Here is an 18,096-nt window from a genome sequence, read left to right as displayed (position 1 = left end):
TGTTGTTTTTTCAAGCGCTGGAGACTTTGCTTCAGTATTCGATATGATTCAGGGAAATCTATCATTCGCAGAGGAGATATTATTCAAGAGTTTATGTTAGCCATGAGTTTAGTTCCACTTCTCCTTGGCATCGCTCAGGAACCTTTTAGAAAAACCCATTTGTCCACTGATTTCACAATACAGCTCAGCTTTAGCCCCACTCCTCCCAAAGCAAGGGAGGCAGCTGTTAACATTTATTAACAGCAGTTAATAAATAAAAAGAAAGCCTTAATGATACTCCACATCTCCTCCAATGCATTCAATCCTTGTGGACAAGCAACGTGTTTTAAACTGACGAAACAAGAGAACGTGGAACTTCCCAAAAGTTATGGCAGTATAGGCCGGGAGTGGTGGGAACTGTTTTCCCAACATTTGCAGAATATGTTTGGCAAAAGCTGGAACAGATGGGCCATTGGCCTGATTCAACAAGCTTTTATTATGAAAGATATTCAGAACAGCATATTTAATTACCAAACCACACCTTAGCAGATAATGTAAACAGCCTTCCCCAACCCAGATCTCTTGGACTAGGACTCCCATCAAGCCTGGTCAACATGGCCAAAAGTGGCTAACAATTATGGGATCGTAGTCCAAAACATCTGGAAGGCACTGAGTTGTGGAAGGCTGAGCTAGAAAGGTTTCATCACAGTAATGTCTCTCTCTTTTCTAACAGCTACTGATAGCTGACTTTTCTGATTCTCACCAGGACAAATTTTAATATCTTAAGGCGAGAGCCAATATACTTTAAAACATTTGTGTGGTCAGTTTATTTCACTGCCAAAATGTCTTATCTGTGGAAATGGTATGTGTCTAACCATTCTGGAAATTCCTTCTCTTTTTTTTTTTTTTTTTTTGCAAGCACACGTCTTAAGCATGAGGGCCAACATCAGTTGGTGTGCTGGGTTCAAGGATGTTCTTGGCCTGTAAAAGACCTCCTGACATCTCCACTTAAACAAATATTAAACTGAAGAGCCTGCACTGAACTCAATCCTCCTAAAACCAGAGAAACTAGAGATGACCATAGTCAAGGATGGTTTTAGAGGTCTCCATCATGACATCGCTGTTTCACCTGAACTCTACAGAAGGACAGAAAGAAAATTTATAACCATGACACTTTGAAGCAGGAACTTTATTGCAAGAAGGGATTTAAAAGGGCACATCAGAGTGATTTGCAATGGGGGTGGGGGTCAGTGTGTCATGAAGAAATAGAAATCACAAACGCCAAGGAAATTGTGTACAATTGAAACTGAATGTTTTATTAAAACAACTTCAAAATCAAAGTGAGGTGTATTTTTTTTTTCTTTTCATGTTACCTTAACAATGAATTTTATACAATACAGTCTTCAGCTCCTGGCATGAAGGGACTGGGAAAGAAAGGAGAGGCTGGAGGTGGAGACAGTGGGAAAGGAAGAGGTTTATCGAGCTAACAGGATGTGAATGTCTTCCAGAAGAAGTTCTTGCAACCGGCTTTGCGTTCTCTGGGTCCCAGAGCTGGGTTCAAGTTGGCCGATCTCTCCAGCTCCAGTCTCACCTCATCCTGCTCGCCTCCACGCGACAAATCATCTGATTCCAGGGCCTCGTTGTCCATCTGGCTTGGTTCTGAGAGCAATTCTGCCAGGAAATACTTGGCCAGTTCCTTTGAGGAAGAGAGAGAGAGGGACTGAGCTCAGTATATATCTTCTATATGGCATGATTCCTTGCATCTCAGTAGGTGCAAATGTCTGGCTCATACCAGATTTCACAGAAGCTCTATTCTCAATAACGACAGGACACAGAGGTGGAGAATACCTTGATTTTCTTTGTTGTTAAAAGGGAATCTTTGCATGAGTCAATACTTGATTATTCCTTTGCGGCTGGCCCCATTACAGGTGCCACGTAATATTCATTCTGCATTTGTGAGAAATCAGCACCTACACTTTGGAACTCCCTGCCTATTAACAGGCACCTGCACTGTACTCTTTTCACCACCTGCAAAAAAACATTTTTGTCTGGACAAACCTACCCAGATATTTAGATAGCTGATGCATGTGTAAGTCTATTTCATTGGCAGTTTTACCTTTTGAATATCTTAAAGAGTTGTTTTAACTGATCTGACTGATAATTTTATTGCTTTATTCTCTTTGTAAACTGCTTTGAGGTTTTCTTTTACAATCAATTTTATAAAATAAATGAAAGCACTATATCTTTGTCCTTTTGTCCTCCCAGCCTGAGAAGCTTTATGGTTTACACTTTCGTTTGTTGTTGTTGTTTTCTCTCTTTTTGTTATGTTTGTGCTTTTGGACAAAAAAAAAATCAATTAACCAATATTGCATATCAGACAAGAGAGAGGCTCTTGTCAGTAGTTTTTTTGATGATGACCACATGAGCCACTGGGGCAGAAATTGGTTCTGTATCCCTGGACAATGCCTTCTATTTACATTCATGTCATCTCAGACAAAGGCACAGCTTGAAGAAGACCTAGAATGGCAGTGGGGAATATTTCACAGCCCGAGGGTCACATGACCTCATGGGAAATGTTCTGGTGATCACATGCCAGTAGTGGGTGGAGCCAAAGACAACAGAGGGCGGAGCAACAGGTGTGAATCTTACCTTTGCATGGTAGGTTATGCCCCTATCCACACACCTCCATTGAGGCAGGCAAGTTCAAGGAGACATTGTAGTGAGGCAAAAGTGTTCAAGGAGGACACAAAGCAGAGCTGGGGAGGGGTGTGGTCTGGGAAGAGGGGGTGTGGCCAGGGCTGGATGGAGGGGCCTGGTGGGCCATGTTTGCTCTGAGGTCCCTAGATTCCCCACTCCATCCTTGGAAAGGCCCCTGGAGAGCCATTGCCATCTCCTGAGCTGGATGGACCACTGATCTGACTCGTTATAACACAGTTTCTCATGTTCCTAATTGGGAAGGATCATACTTCCATGAGAGAGCATCTGTTTGAGATGATGGAATTTATGGAGTTGGTTGATCTCACTGGGAGAATCCACGACCAGAAAGAAGAGGACTACCAAGAAGATTGGAAGAAATAAATATTCTAATATTAAAGCTATATAACCACTTGAAAGAACCAATCAGGCTTAGGATTAAATTAGATTTAAATGTATAAATAAGAAAATGTACTATAAGAAAGGTAAAGAAATTGGAATATGACTGTAATATTGTTTTATGAAATAATGATATTGGAAACTGCTACATTCAAATTAAGAGGAAATTCAGGTGGAGGAGATTAGAGGAAGTCAACTAAAATGTTTATGAAAATGGATTTTAATTAATTGGTTGAGTTTCTTTTTTTCTGTTTAGGTATGTTAAGTTTGTTATTCTTTTTTTCTTATTTTTCACTTTTTTATTGTGTTGTTGCATATTCTCTTTTTTGTTATGTCTATTGAAAATTAATAAATATTATGGTTAAAAAAAGAGAGAAAGAGAAAGCATCTGTTTGGCATGCAGAAGACCCCAGGTTCAAACTTCTCTAGATAGGGCTGGGAGAAAACCCACCTACACCCTGGTGAGCAACTGCCAGTCAGTGTCAACCATGCTGAGCAAGATGGTCCGACTTCAGTATCATATCTGTATTAGATCATATAAGTATTAGATCATATGAGACGGATCCAGAAGCAGTTGCTGAAGAAAATAGCTAAAGCCGTCCCCATGTACAGACACATTTTGCCTCTCAGTACCAGAGGTGAGGTTTTCTTTGAGGGCGGGGACAAACAACAGCTGGAAATAGTAAGTAATTTTCTTCTCGGTTTTCCAGGAGCTTCTGGCTGGCAATTGCAGGCAAATGCTGGACTAGGTGAACTCTCGTCAGATCCACCAAGGCAGATGTGAAGATCTCACCTCATACCCTCTCCTTCCCCCCCCCCCCAATTATTTGCAGACGGAGCTGTGATCTGTACAATAATTGATCCAAGGAAAAGAGGTTGGTTTGGATTTTCCACATCTCCCACAGTAGGACTGACCCTGAACAGGAGGCCCATCGTCTAGAGAGGTTCACCATGTAGTGGATTTTGAGGCCATCACATTTTTTGAAAGGAAAATGTTCGTGGCTTGTGGGTGGAGGGCAGTGCCAGCACCTGTCATTCCTCAGTCCCTTTGGCACCCACTGCCAAATGGAAGGACCCTAGCTCAATGGTACAGCACCTGCTTGGCACACAGGAGGTCCAAGGTTTGATCCCCATTGTCTCCACTTAAGGCTGCAAGAAACTGCCCACCTGAAACATGCCTCAGAACCATGGCCACTTAGTGTAGACAACACTGGGCTAGAGGGACCAAATGGTCTGACTCAGGACAAACCAGCTTCCTATGGATGCAGCAATTGCAGAAGGCAGCATCTAACAAAAGCAGAAGGAAGCAGGAATCTGGATCCACTCAGAATGGTGGGTCACAGCATGTATGAACCAGCTCTTTAAGATGGTGGAGATTTTCAGCGGAAAAGACATAAAATTTAAAAGATTCTTCAGCTATTGGACCAGCACCTTTAAAAAGAGTTACAGTGGTACCTCAGGTTACAGACGCTTCAGGTTACAGATGCTTCAGGATACAGACTCCGCTAATCCAGAAATAGTACCTCGGGTTAAGAACTTTGCTTCAGGATGAGAACAGAAATCGCAAAATGGCGGTGCGGCAGCAGTGGGAGGCCCCATTAGCTAAAGTGGTGCTTCAGGTTAAGAACAGTTTCAGGTTAAGAATGGACCTCCAGAACGAATTAAGTTCTTAACCCGAGGTACCACTGTATTTGCACCTCACTATTGCATTGAGTCATTTTGTGCAGCTCAAACATTTGCTTGGCTCAGTGGTAGAGAGCATGCTTTGCCGGCAAAAGGTCCCAGATTCAAACCCAAACATCTCCAGGTAGCTGGGAAAAACTCCCTGTCTGAAACCCTGAAAAGGTTCGGCCAATCACTGTGGATAATACTGAGCAAGATGCACCAACTGTCGGTGTGAGGCAGCTTTCTTTGTTCCTATGCTTGCCAACACAGTTGGCCCCTGAAACTCTGTGCTCTTACATGGCATTGAAGCCAACTTCCTTTCCCTTCTGCAACAACCCTCTGGTCACTTTCTTAAGCCTGCAATGTAAACACACTCGCTAGGATGCAAGGCTTCCTTCTGAGTAGCCTTGGTCAAGCTGAGCTGTTGGAGTGATGTTCTTTTCAGCACCACGGAGAGCTCCGCAGCAAACAACCCTGTTAGCCCTGGCCAGTTCCATATTACATAAAAGGACTGGATGAAAACATAAAAATGCTTTCTGCTGTTAGGAAATTCCGGGGAAGCTTTTCTCTAGTATTGCATGTGTTTAGTTGTGCTTTTGAAACTGATGACAACGTGGGGTGGGGAAATTGCAGCGCAGATGCAGATGCATATGCTCTACCACTGAGCTCTTCCCCTGAAAAATAAAACAGATTCCAGTTCTCATGGTCCCGAATTAAGGTCTGATTTAAAAGGAACATGGGAACCTGCCTTATACATAGTCGGAACCTGCTGACCCAACTAGCCCACTGTTGTCTACCCTGACCAGTGGCTCTCTGTGGTTTCCAGCAGGAGTCTCTCCCAGCTGGAGAGGTTGCAAAGCAGATGTTCTGTCACTGAGCTTTGGCCAAGGATTAAACCACGGAGCATGGCGTGCTTGGACTCTGAGATACAGGCTGCCCACTGGTCAGAGTATAGTCTAAGACACACCCAAACTGTCGAGGAAGTCCTAGGACCTTTGGAATTTGCGTCTCCCAGCCATGTCTCCTAGATGTCTATATCAGTGAGCGGGACTAATTTCGGTTGTGGTGTGGTTGCATCTGAGGCTGGCTTTAGGACTGATTTTTTTAAGTTCACGCTGCTCGTTTACTGCCTTTGCCTTGTGCTCTTAAACACTTGCTACAGCACAAGCTTACGCATATAATCATAGAACTGTAGATTTGGAAGGTCTGGGTCATCTAGTACAAGGTCTGGAAGGTCTGGGTCATCTAGCCCCCCACTGAGTGCAAATAGATTTACCCCCAGTAAGTGTATGTAAGGGCGCTTCCAGCCCGATGTTTGCTGAGAGGTCAGTGCTACTTGTGACAGTTATCTCAGCAGTTCTGTGATGCAGTGGGCTTCATCAAAATGCCAACCTGCATCCCCACCCAGTTAACACGGATTTACCATTTCTAGGGAAAATCTTATTAAATGAATAAAATAAAATAACCTGTTACCAAACACCCATTTGGGATATCGTCTGCTGTTCGTATTAGCTCTTTATATAACTGAGGAGTGGAACCTCTATGGACATCGGCAGTCTACCTCCGCATTAAGGGGAAGCAGGTCTAGGGTCTGACCAGCAGCTGCTACTGCTTCGAAATAGTGATAAGGAAAAGGGATTCTGCACCTGCTCAGAGACGCTCCGGTTTCCTTCTAGCTCTGCTCCCCACGCCCTTCTCTCCCTCCACCCTCCCTCGGACTCCTGGGCCCCTTACCTGTTTCCCCGCCGCTGCGGCCAGCGACTTCTGCAGGAATTGCCGGAGCCTCGGGTCCGAGGGGGCGGCGGCCACGGTACTCAGCGCCAGGGCGACCGAGACGAGCAGGGCGAGGGCGCACTGGAGGCGGCAGGTCAGCATGCTGGCGAAGCCTGAGAGAGCAGCTCTTTCCCGGGGAAAGCGAGCGGAGAAAGGAGGCGAAGAGCGCAGGAGAGCCCGACGGGACGGGGCGAGACGGTGGAGTGGCGCTGCTGATGCTGCTGCGACGTCTCCGCTCCTTGGGATCGCTGCTAAGCTCACGGGGGGAGATCGTGGCTTCTGGGATCTCTACCGACGCCCCCCTTTTATAATGCCTTTTGCTGACGTCAAGGAAGGGGTGTAACAACCCCCCCTCCCCGCAAAAAGGAGCCCGGCGCTTTTTGACGCCCCATTAAGCGCGCGGATCTGTTACCCCCCCAAGTGAGGGGGCTGACACGTGTCTGCAGAGGGAGGGATAAAAGAGGAGGAGGAGGAGGAGGAGGAGGAGGAGGCATGGCGACGCTTGCTCCCACAGGACACGCAACGCGCGCACACACGCGCAACCCCAAATCTGCCCTGTTAACGGAGAATCGGTACGCAAAGTTCCCACTGGCGCGCTCGCAAGTCCGAACGCACAGGGGCGATCTTTGGCCTGGAGGAGTGGGCGTCGGGTGGAGGGGAGGGTGCGCAGGGGGACGTTTTCGAATCCCTCCTTCCCTCCCCATGGAGGAATTGGTACTCTCCCGGAGCAGCTGCAAAGGGCAGGAACTTGCTCCTTCCAGAGAGGGTGGATATGACAGACGTGGAGCCAGGAAACTGACGAGAGACCCGCTCATCAAAACCTCCAGGCGCGCTGCTTCGTTTTTCAGGCAGCCGAATGGAAGTCTGGTCGGATTCATTCGGATCCGCTTCTCCGAATTTGCTCAGGACTGAAGCCTTGAGGCGTCTAGGTGAGATTTGGGGGCCAATCCGGAGGGAAGTTCTGCTGCGCACGATCCACTGAAACGAAGGTGGAGCCGCAGAATTTACCGCCGGATTGGGCCCTTCGTTTTAATCTCCTCCGGATAGATCCAATTTCCCTTGTAACCTCGAGCACAATCGGCTTCTCTTCTAACCCCGTGGGTACACGAGCCCTCTCTTAACTCCGAATTAACGCCTGTGGCCTGAATGTGTGCCTAGCCTCCTTCTTGCAATCATAGCCATAAGAGCGTAAGAAGAATTTGCTGGATCAGGCCAGGGACCCATCTAGTCCAGCATCCTGTTCATTTCCCAGTTCTACAAGATCCTTTTTGAGGCCGGGTGACCAGAACTGTATATGGCGTTCCAGTTGTGGTGACTGCAGCAGAGATCTTGCAGATTTCCTTCCCTCAAGACACATTCTCTGCCACTGAGCCACAGCTCTTCACTTTGAAATAAAACAAGTTTCCAGACCTCATGGTTCTGAACCATGGGCTGATTTAATAGGAACTTGGGAAGCTGCCTCATCAGACCATGGGTCCCATCTAGCGCGGTGCTGTCTACACTGACTGGCAACAGCTCCCAAGAATTATTAGACAAATTCTCACCCATTGGGAACCTGGAGAGGGCAGGGATTGAACCTAAGATCTTCTGCCACTGAGCTATGACCCTTCTCCTGGGGAATGGGGAGCACTTGGCATGAAATGAACTGTCCTAGACCCAGGAGCCAAAGTCTACTGTTCTTTCCTGGAAGACTTTGACATATTATGGTGATGGTTCACAAGCACTAATGTGATTTCCCCTGAAACTGCATGGAGGGCAGACCACATAGCTCAGCTGAAGGTCTTCCTTGCTGCCAAACCCTACTACTGTTCTTCAGAATCAGTAGAAATCTTTAACATGAGAATTTAATGAAATCTTTAGCCTCCTTCCAGCATCTGTGTGTGTGTGTCCTTGACATTGCGGGACGAGGAATGAGACACGCAAAACTCTCTCTAGCTCTAATGTTGTGGTAGCAAGCTGAAAGAACAAGGTGTGGCGTCCGGTCTGTGACTGTGTGGAAATTGCAAACTTTTGGGCACAACCACAAAAAAACAGCTGCCACTGAGGAGGTGTTGCTGCCAAAGGGTTTCTCTGTGACTGCTTATGAGCTATTTAATGTAGCCATTCATTTATACTTAGGCTCTTTAAATGCTTTTAAGTCACTTTGAGACCTTTTTTTTTTTTTTTTTTTTGGTCTCTTGTCCATAGCTGTCAACTTACAGATTTGAAAATAAGGAACCAGCAGCTTTGAAAATAAGGGACCTGCACCCTCAGCTGTTCCAGGCACTCCAGTCTTCCTGTCCTCCTGCAGTCTGGTCAAACTCATGCTGGGTAGCTTCGAGAACACTGTCCAACCAACTTTGTAACCAAAGGTTCAACTGAATAGAATCTGAATCACATGCACCACAAGGCCTATGCAGCCTCAACTTAAGATGGCTCCCCGGCCTGGCTTTGCACTGCAAAGTTTGCAGCAGCACATGCAACAAAATGGCGTCCAGCATTCAAAAAACCCCTCAGCTTGCATTAACTAGCCACACACAAGGCATGCAAGCTCCACCCCCCAGTCGTTCTTAGACTTCTTATTGGGTGAGCAACACAGCCAAGCAACACAGTTGGAGCCTCCCTCCTCCCTGGCCGGCAGGGAGGGAGGGAGGGAGAGGAGCTGCTTCCTTTGAAATTTATCAATAAGGGACAGCAGCGGGACATGGCGCTGGAATAAGGGACTGTCCCTTCAAATAAGGGACACTTGACAGCTATGCTCTTGTCATGAATAGTTAAACTTTGGAACTTGCAGGAGGCAGTGAGGGCCACCAACCTAGAAGAATTTAAAAGAGGATTAGACAAATTCATGGAGGAGGAGAACACTATCAATGGCGACTAGTCAGGATGTCTATACTCTGCCTCTGAATACCAGTTGCTGGAAATCACAGGAGGAGAGAGGTCTCGTATGCTCAGGTCCTGCTTGTGAGTTTCCCATCAGAGCATCTGTTTGGCCACTGTGAGAACAGGATACTGTGGGATGTGATACATAAGTAACAGTCAAGTACAACATTCCTTCTTTTCCTAGAGTGGACATGCGGGGGAATCTTTGGTCCAGCCAGTCGACAACTTCCTGTTTCCTCCTGGCTGGGACATACTTCCTTTGCATGTGACTAGAGGTGGGTGTGGCCTTACCTTCCTAGGTCACACAAAAGGACAAGGCATGCTGCACACTTCCTCTCTTTGTCTTACTTCATCATTGGAGCAGCTCTTTAGCAAGAGATGCTCTGTTGGCTTCCAGCCAACAGAGGACACTGGGATTATCCCCATATGGGATAGATCCACATATATATATACTTTGTAACTAAATCTGCCATCAGGGATCCAACTACGAACTGAAGGTGTGAGTAAAAGTCTTTTATATACTATCCCCAATATTGTTGTGTGTTTATTCTTCTAAGAGGGATAAAAAGGAACTTACCAGGAATATAAAATTCAATACTGAATTGTATATAATAGTGAGAGGCTTAACACAAGCCTGCAACCAGCTATATTCTGTGCATTTAAAAGGGGAATGTGAAACTCTGCTAAGTTAAGTAACTTGCTAGCGCAAGTTAGGAAGGATATTGATAAACAATATACCCTCTCCTGCCTCCCTGAACATTCCCACAGATACTAGATAGGCCACTGGCCTGATCCAGAAGGCTCTTTTTATGTTCTTAAGACCTTATAAGCCAAGGAGGAGAAGGAGAAGGAGAAGAAAAAGAAGACTCTAAGTTGCTGTCCATTATAAGCATGTCCTTTATAAAGGGAGCATCTTTTCTTGCTTTTAATTAGGGAAAAATTATTTGATGGTGAAGACATGAGGCTGCCTCTTAATGGTTCAGCCCATTGCTGCAGATTTCCAGCTCTAGTCGGCAGAAGCTTTGTACGATCCAAGGGAGACAAGGGTCTTTTCCATTCCTTGTCACTTGAGAGCCAATTTTTTGTGAATGTGTTGAAGGGAGATACTTGGGACTTTCTGCAATGCAAGCAGCTGCTCTGGCTACCGGGCAACTCTGGGCCAGTCCAGAACACAACATGCGGGAATGATATTTTCAGCACAGTACAGTGGTACATCGGGTTACATACGCTTCAGGTTACATACGCTTCAGGTTACAGACTCCACTAACCCAGAAATAAAGTACCTCGGGTTAAGAACTTTGTTTCAGGATGAGAACAGAAATCGTGCAGCAGCGGGAGACCCCATTAGCTAAAGTGGTGCTTCAGGTTAAGAACAGTTTCAGGTAAGAACGAACCTCCAGAATGAATTAAGTTCTTAACCCGAGGTACCACTGTACTGGACATTGGGTTACATCCTCTGCCAATATAATAATGATTGTCATTAACTACTAGGATAATTTGCATGAGAGATGATTGATTATTGCAGAATGTGTTTGGCAAATGCTGGAACAGATGGGCTATTGGCCTGATCCAACAAGTTTTCTTATGAAAGATATTCAGAACAGCATATTTAATTACCAAACCACACCTAAGCAGATAATGTAAACAGTCTTCCCCAACCCAGATCTCCTGGACTAGGACTCCCATCTGTGGGATGTGAATCACAGAGCCGTCAAGTACAACATTCCTAGAGTGGACATAAAAGGGAATGTCTGGACCAGCCAGTCAGAACTTCCTGTTTCCTCCTGGACTGGGACAGACTTCCTCTGCATGTGACCAGAGGTGGGTGTGGCCTCACCTGTGTAGGTAACAAAATACCTCAGTGGAGGCAGCCATCTCTCTTGGACTCCATTCCTTGAAGAAGCAACATCTGCTTAGTCTGAGATGCTCTCTTGGCTTGCAGCCAAGAGAGGACAAAGGAACTATCTCTTGCTTGCCTTCTATCACTGTGCCATTGAGAGCGTGCTCACTTATGGCTTATGTGTGTGGTACGGAAGCTGTACTACCCAGGACAGGATGGGGTTGTGCAGAGTTGTGAAGGCAGCAGAGAGCATTGTTGGCTGCCCACTCTCCACCTTAGAGCAGATCTATGCCACAAGGTGCCATAGGAAGGCACTGGACATAGTAAAAGATCCATCGCATCCTGGTCACTGTCTCTTCGAGCTCCTGCCGTCGGGACGGAGATACAGGACGATGAAGACAAGAATGAGCTGTCTCAAGAACAGCTTCTTCTCCAGAGCGATCTCAGCCCTGAATGGAAACCTGGACTTTGAAAGTCATCTAATCTTCCTTGCTGTATTATATTGTATTGTTTTAATTAGTGTTTTTATAGTTGTTCTGATTTTGTGTGGAGTGCCCTACCTGGGTGGATGGAGCAGCCAAGTAAATTTCGTTGTCCCTGAGAGGGGGCAATGACAATAAAGATATTATTATTATTATTATTATTATTATTATTATTGGGATTGATTCCAGGTGTATATATTTTGTAACTTAAGTCTGCCTTCTGGGATCCATTTGTGAACAGAATGTGAGTAAACTCTTTTATATACTTTTCTACAAGACTGTGTCATGTCTATTCTTTTTATGAGAGACTAAAGGTGAAATTACCAGGAAACTTATTTTAGAGGCTTATACAAGCCTGGCAAACCTATCCGCTGTGCAAGTTTAAAAGGGGGGATGTTACTCTGCTAAATTGTAGAACTTGTTAACACAAGTTGGAAAGGATATAATTAAACAATATATCCTCTCCTGCCTCCCTGAACATTCCCACACCATTAAGCCTGGTCAACGTGGCCAAATGTGGCTAACAATTATGGGATGCATAGTCCAAAACATCTGGAAGGCACTGAGTTGTGGAAGGCTGAGCTAGAAAGGTTTCATCACATCATCTCTCTTTTAACAGCTACTGATAGCTGACTTTTCTGCTTCTCACCAGGGCAAATTTTAATATCTTAAGGTAAGATCCAATATACTTTAAAACATTTGTGTAGTCAGTTTATTTCACTGCCAAAATGTCTTATCTGTGAAAAAGGTATGTGTCTAACCATTCTGGAAATTCCATCTATTTTTTTTAATTTATTTTTTGCAGACACACGTCTTAAGCATGAGTGCTGGGTTCAAGGATGTCCTTGGCCTGTGAAAGACCTCCTGACATCTCCACTTAAACAAATATTAAACTGAAGAGCCTGCACTGAACTCAATCCTCCTAAAACCAGAGAAACTAGAGATGACCATAGTCAAGGATGGTTTTAGAGGTCTCCATCATGACATCGCTGTTTCACCTGAACTCTACAGAAGGACAGAAAGAAATTTATATCCATGACACTTTGAAGCAGGAACTTTATTGCAAGAAGGGATTAGAAAGGGCACATCAGAGTTGTGGGATGTGAAACAAAAGGGCATATCAGAGTTGTGGGATGTAAAACACATAGCAGTCAAGTACAACATTCCTAGAGTGGGCATGCAGCCGGATGCTTTGTACCAGCCAGGAGTCTAACTTCCTGTTTCCTCCCGGGCTGGGACAAAACTTCCTTTGCATGTGACTAGACATGGGCGTGACCTTACCTGTGCAGTTAAGAAAACCAAAAGGCACACAGCTCCCCTCCTCTTTTTGTTTCTCCTCTTCTCCATCTTGCTTTCAACGTGTGAGCAGAAATGACTGCCTGTCTGCAGTCACTTGGGACTAACTCCCTTATGGGATAGTTCCACATGTATATATTATACTTTAGTTACCTAAGTCTGCCTTCAGGGATCCAACTGTGAACTGAATGAATGTGAGTAAACTACTTTTATACTTTTAACACAAGATTGTCATGTCTATTCTTTTTAAGAGGGAAAAGAAGGGATCTTACCAGAAATTTTATATTGAGAGGCTCAAACACCGCTGTGTGTTAGAATGGGGGGTGCACTCTGCTGAGTACTTGCTAACACAAGTTAGGAAGGATATTATTTAACGATATATCCTCTCCTGCCTCCCTGAACGTTCCACAAGAGTGACTTGCAATGTGGGGTGGGTTGGGTTGGGGGTCAGTGTGTCATGAAGAAATAGTCAAAAACCACAAACGCCAAGGAAATTGTGTACAATTGAAACTGAATGTTTTATTAAAACAACTTCAAAATCAAAGTGAGTTGCTGTTTTACCTTTTCATGTTACCTTAACAATGAATTTTATACAATACAGTCTTCAGCTCCTGGCATGAAGGGACTGGGAAAGAAAGGAGAGGCTGGAGGTGGAGACAGGGGGAAAGGAAGAGGTTTCTCGAGCTAGCAGGCTGTGAATGTCTTCCAGAAGAAGTAATTGCAACCGGCTTTGCGTTCTCTGGGTGCCAGAGCTGGGTTCAAGTTGGCCGATCTCTCCAGCTCCAGTCTCACCTCATCCTGCTCGCCTCCACGGGACAAATCATCTGATTCCAGGGCCTCGTTGTCCGTCTGGCTTGGTTCTGAGAGCAATTCTGCCAGGAAATACTTGGCCAGTTCCTTTGAGGAAGAGAGAGAGAGATTGAGCTCAGCATATATCTTGGTAAATGACATGATTCCTTGCAGCTCAGGGCCACCAGTAGGTGCAAATGTCTGGCTCATACCAGATTTCACAGAACCTTTATTCTCAATAACAACGGGACTCAGAGGTAGAGAATACCTTGATTTTGTTTGTTTGTTTGTTATTGGTAAAGGGAATCTTTGCATGAGTCAATACTTGATTGCTGCTTTGCAGCTGGCACCGTTACAGGTGCCACGTAGTACTCATTCCACATTTGTGAGAAATAAGTAGTTTACTGTGGCAGCACTACACTTTAAACTCCCTGCCTATTGACAGATACCTGCACTGTACTCCTTTAACCACCCGCAAAAAAACATTTTGTCTGGACAAACCTACAGCTGATGGATGTTTAAGTCTGTTTTTTGTTCATTTCATTGCCAGTTTTACCTTTTGAATATCCTAAAGAGTTGTTTTGACTGATTTGACTGATAATTTTATTGCTTTATTCTCTTTGTAAACTGCTTTGAGGTTTTATAAAATAAATGAATGCACTATATCTTTGTCCTTTTGTCCTCCCAGGCTCAGATGCTTTATGGTTTACACTTTCGTTTGTCGTTGGGGAAAATCTTATGAAATGAATAAAATAAAATAACCTGTTGCTAAACACCCATTTGGGATATCGTCTGCTGTTCGTATTAGCTCTTTATATAACTGAGGAGTGGAACCTCTATGGACATCGGCAGTCTACCTCTGCGTTAAGGGGAAGCAGGTCTAGGGTCTGACCAGCAGCTGCTACTGCTTCGAAATAGTGATAAGGAAAAGGGATTCTGCACCTGCTCAGAGACGCTCCGGTTTCCTTCTAGCTCTGCTCCCCACGCCCTTCTCTCCCTCCACCCTCCCTCGGACTCCTGGGTCCCTTACCTGTTTCCCCGCCGCTGCGGCCAGCGACTTCTGCAGGAATTGCCGGAGCCTCGGGTCCGAGGGGGCGGCGGCCACGGTACTCAGCGCCAGGGCGACCGAGACGAGCAGGGCGAGGGCGCACTGGAGGCGGCAGGTCAGCATGCTGGCGAAGTCTGAGAGAGCAGCTCTTTCCCGGGGAAAGCGAGCGGAGAAAGGAGGCGAAGAGCGCAGGAGAGCCCGACGGGACGGGGCGAGACGGTGGAGTGGCGCTGCTGATGCTGCTGCGACGTCTCCGCTCCTTGGGATCGCTGCTAAGCTCACGGGGGGAGATCGTGGCTTCTGGGATCTCTACCGACGCCCCCCTTTTATAATGCCTTTTGCTGACGTCAAGGAAGGGGTGTAACAACCCCCCCCTCCCCGCAAAAAGGAGCCCGGCGCTTTTTGACGCCCCATTAAGCGCGCGGATCTGTTACCCCCCCCCCCAAGTGAGGGGGCTGACACGTGTCTGCAGAGGGAGGGCTAAAAGAACATGAGGAGGAGGCATGGCGACTCTTGCTCCCACAGGACACGCAAGGCGCCCCCCCAACCCCAAATCTCTTCCCTGGCCGCAAAGATGCGCGCTCGCAGGTCCGAAAGCACAGGGGAGATCTTTGGCCTGGAGGAGTGGGCGTTGGGTGCAGGGGAGGGTGAACAGGGGGGCGTTTGCGAATCCCTCCTTCCTTCCCAATGGGGAAGCTGCAAAGGGCAGGAGCTTGCTCCTTCCAGAGAGGGTGGATATGACAGACGTGGAGGGAGCGCTGCTTCGTTTTTCAAGCAGCCGAACGGAAGTCTGGTCGGATTCATTCTGATCCGCTTCTCCGAATTTGCTCAGGACTGAAGCCTTGAGGAGTCTAGGTGGAGATTTGGGGGCCAATCCAGAGGGAAGTTCTGCTGCGCACGATCCACTGAAACAAAGGTGGAGCCGCAGAATTTACCGTCGGATTGGGCCCTCTCCTCCGGATGGCTCCAATTTCCCTTGTAACCTCGGGCGCAATCAGCTTCTCTTTAACCCCGTGGGTACACGAGCCCTCTCTTAACTCCGGATTAACGTCTGTGGCCTGAGTGTGTGCCTGGCCGCCTCCTTGCAACCATAGCCATAAGAGCCTAAGAAGAACCTTCTGGATCAGGCCAGGGGCCCATCGTAGTCCAGCATCCTGATCCCACAGTAGCCAACCAGCTGCCTCTTGTGGGAAACAGGATCCGAGTACTGGAGCAATTCTCCCTTCCTGTGGCTTTGGTGCCTCTGACTGTGGAGGCAAGTGCAATCCTGGCTAGAAGCCATCCATAGCCCTCTCCGCCTTCTCCATGATTTTGTCTAATCCTCTTTTCAAGCCATCCAAATTGGTGGCCATCTCTGCCTCCTGCGGTAAGGAGTTCCACAGTTTAACTGCACTGCGTCCAGAACGGTTTCCTTTTATCTGTCCTGAGACAACCCAATGGAAATCTGGTCGGCTTCATTCGGATCCACTTCTCTGAATTTGCTTAGGACTTGAGACTTGGGGAGTCTAGTTGGCGATTTGAGGCCCAATCCAGCAGAAGTTCTGTTGCGCCCGATCCCCTGAAAGGAAGGGGAGAGCCCTCTGCGGAGCCGCAGAATTTACCGCTGGATTGGGCCCCCTGCAGTATCCGCTTCTTTTCTAACTCCGCCTCTGCGGATTCACAAGATCACAGATTTGTTTTGACTCGGAACTATCTCCTATGGCGCGATGGTGTCCGTGAGCGCGCTCTTGCAATCGTAGCTGCAGGTTAAAATGCTTCCAGTCGCGTTTATTTCTCTTATTTTATTTTATTTATTGCCTTTAAATCCCACCTTTTCCTCCAAGGAGCTCAAGGTGGCGCGCACGGTTTCCCCCCTCCTCATATAATCCCCTGGGAGGCAGGCGAGACTGAGAGGCTGTGACGGGCACCCAAAGTGAGCTTCGTGGCCGTGTGGAGATTTGAAGCCTGGTCTCCCGGGTCCTAGTCCACACTCTGAGCATTAAACCACACTGGTTCTCTAATGGGGTTCAGTGGGATGGACTCCCTGGGTCAGCGTGCAGACAGGATGACAACTTCAGGCTGAGATCCTGAATATATTTCAGGATCCTCTCCTGAACAGTGAAACTAACTTCCGAGGAAGCATCCTCAGGATCGCCCCAAGAATCAATACGGATCGAGGGAATACGGTTTTCGCCTCTAGCCTTCTTCCAAGCGGATAGTATTTATTCGGTAGTTAAGTCCTCCGAAATTCAGGAAAACTTCCCGCTGCAAAATAAATGTGTCCAGAAATTACAGCCTAAATACTGTGTCCAGATCTGGGCACCGCAATTTAAGGAAGCCATTGACAAGCTGGAACGTGTGCAGAGAAGGGCGACCAAGATGATCAAGGGCCTGGAAACTAAGTCAGATGAGGAACGGTTGAAGGAACTGGGTATGTTTAGCCTGGAAAAGAGGAGACCGAGAGGAGATATGATAGCCAGCTTCAAATATCTCAAGATCTGCCACATGGAAGAGGGAACAAGCTTGTTTTCGCCTGCTCCGGAGGAGAGGACTCGAACTCATGGCTTCAAGCAACAAGAAAGGAGATTCTGACTAAACGTAGGGGAAAAACGTTCTGACAGTAAGAGTTGTTTGACAGCAGAAGAGTCTCCCACGGGAGATTGTGGATTCTCCTTCCTTGGAGATTTTTAAGCAGAAGTTGGATGGCCATCTGTCAGGGAAGCTTCAGACGAGATTCCTGCACTGCAGGGGGTTGGACTAGATGACCCTCGGGGTCCCTTCCACCTCTACAGTTCTAAGATTCTATGATTCTAATGTCAGGTTAGTAGTGTGGAATAGGGACATAGGAACCTGCTTTACATTGACTCAGACCAAGTGTTGCCTACTCTGGCCGGCAGCAGCTCTCCAAGACTTGGGGGGGGGGCGGTGGTGGTATTCCCAGCTTTACACAGAGATGCAGCCAAGGATTTAACCTGGGACCTTCTGCACGCCAAGCAGGTGTCCTGTCCACTAAGCTATGGCTTTAAAGGGGCGTGGAAGGGTGTAGCAGATCTACACCCGAGTTTTCGTCCCTTTCACTCCGTCGACTAAACCGGAATAAGGGGCGCCCCTGCGTTCTCTGAAGCCGGCTGGAAATCTAAGGGCATTCAAGGCGCGCTGAGCGTGTGGAATCCCTGCTCTCAAAGAATATACTAGATTATACAAGACACTAGACCTCAAGGACACCCACGGGAAATGAATGCCGGGCAGATAAAAGGAAGTGTTCTCCATGCGGTGCATAATCAAACTAC

The 18,096-nt window shown here is 46.8% G+C and overlaps 2 protein-coding genes across 2 annotated transcripts; both read right to left on the bottom strand.

Annotated features, from left to right (window-relative positions):
* Positions 1-1,150: 1,150 nt before the first annotated feature.
* On the bottom strand, positions 1,151-6,809 carry LOC307215623 (somatostatin). The gene is made up of 2 exons (XM_079975006.1): positions 6,472-6,809; positions 1,151-1,675 (listed from the first exon to the last, which is right to left on the bottom strand). The coding sequence occupies exons 1-2, from the start codon at positions 6,610-6,612 to the stop codon at positions 1,463-1,465; spliced, it is 354 nt and encodes a 117-aa protein (XP_079831132.1). The 5' UTR covers positions 6,613-6,809; the 3' UTR covers positions 1,151-1,462.
* Positions 6,810-13,545: 6,736 nt separating this feature from the next.
* Positions 13,546-15,143, bottom strand: LOC307215633 (somatostatin-like). The gene is made up of 2 exons (XM_079975007.1): positions 14,810-15,143; positions 13,546-13,887 (listed from the first exon to the last, which is right to left on the bottom strand). Exons 1-2 carry the CDS (start codon positions 14,948-14,950, stop codon positions 13,675-13,677), a joined length of 354 nt encoding a protein of 117 aa, XP_079831133.1. The 5' UTR covers positions 14,951-15,143; the 3' UTR covers positions 13,546-13,674.
* Positions 15,144-18,096: the final 2,953 nt, after the last annotated feature.

Source organism: Podarcis cretensis (assembly GCF_951804945.1).
Source record: "Podarcis cretensis genome assembly, chromosome: 5".
NCBI lineage: Eukaryota > Metazoa > Chordata > Lepidosauria > Squamata > Lacertidae > Podarcis > Podarcis cretensis.
The sequence above is the reverse complement of the archived record's forward strand: the minus strand, read 5'-3'. Positions and strand labels throughout refer to the sequence as shown.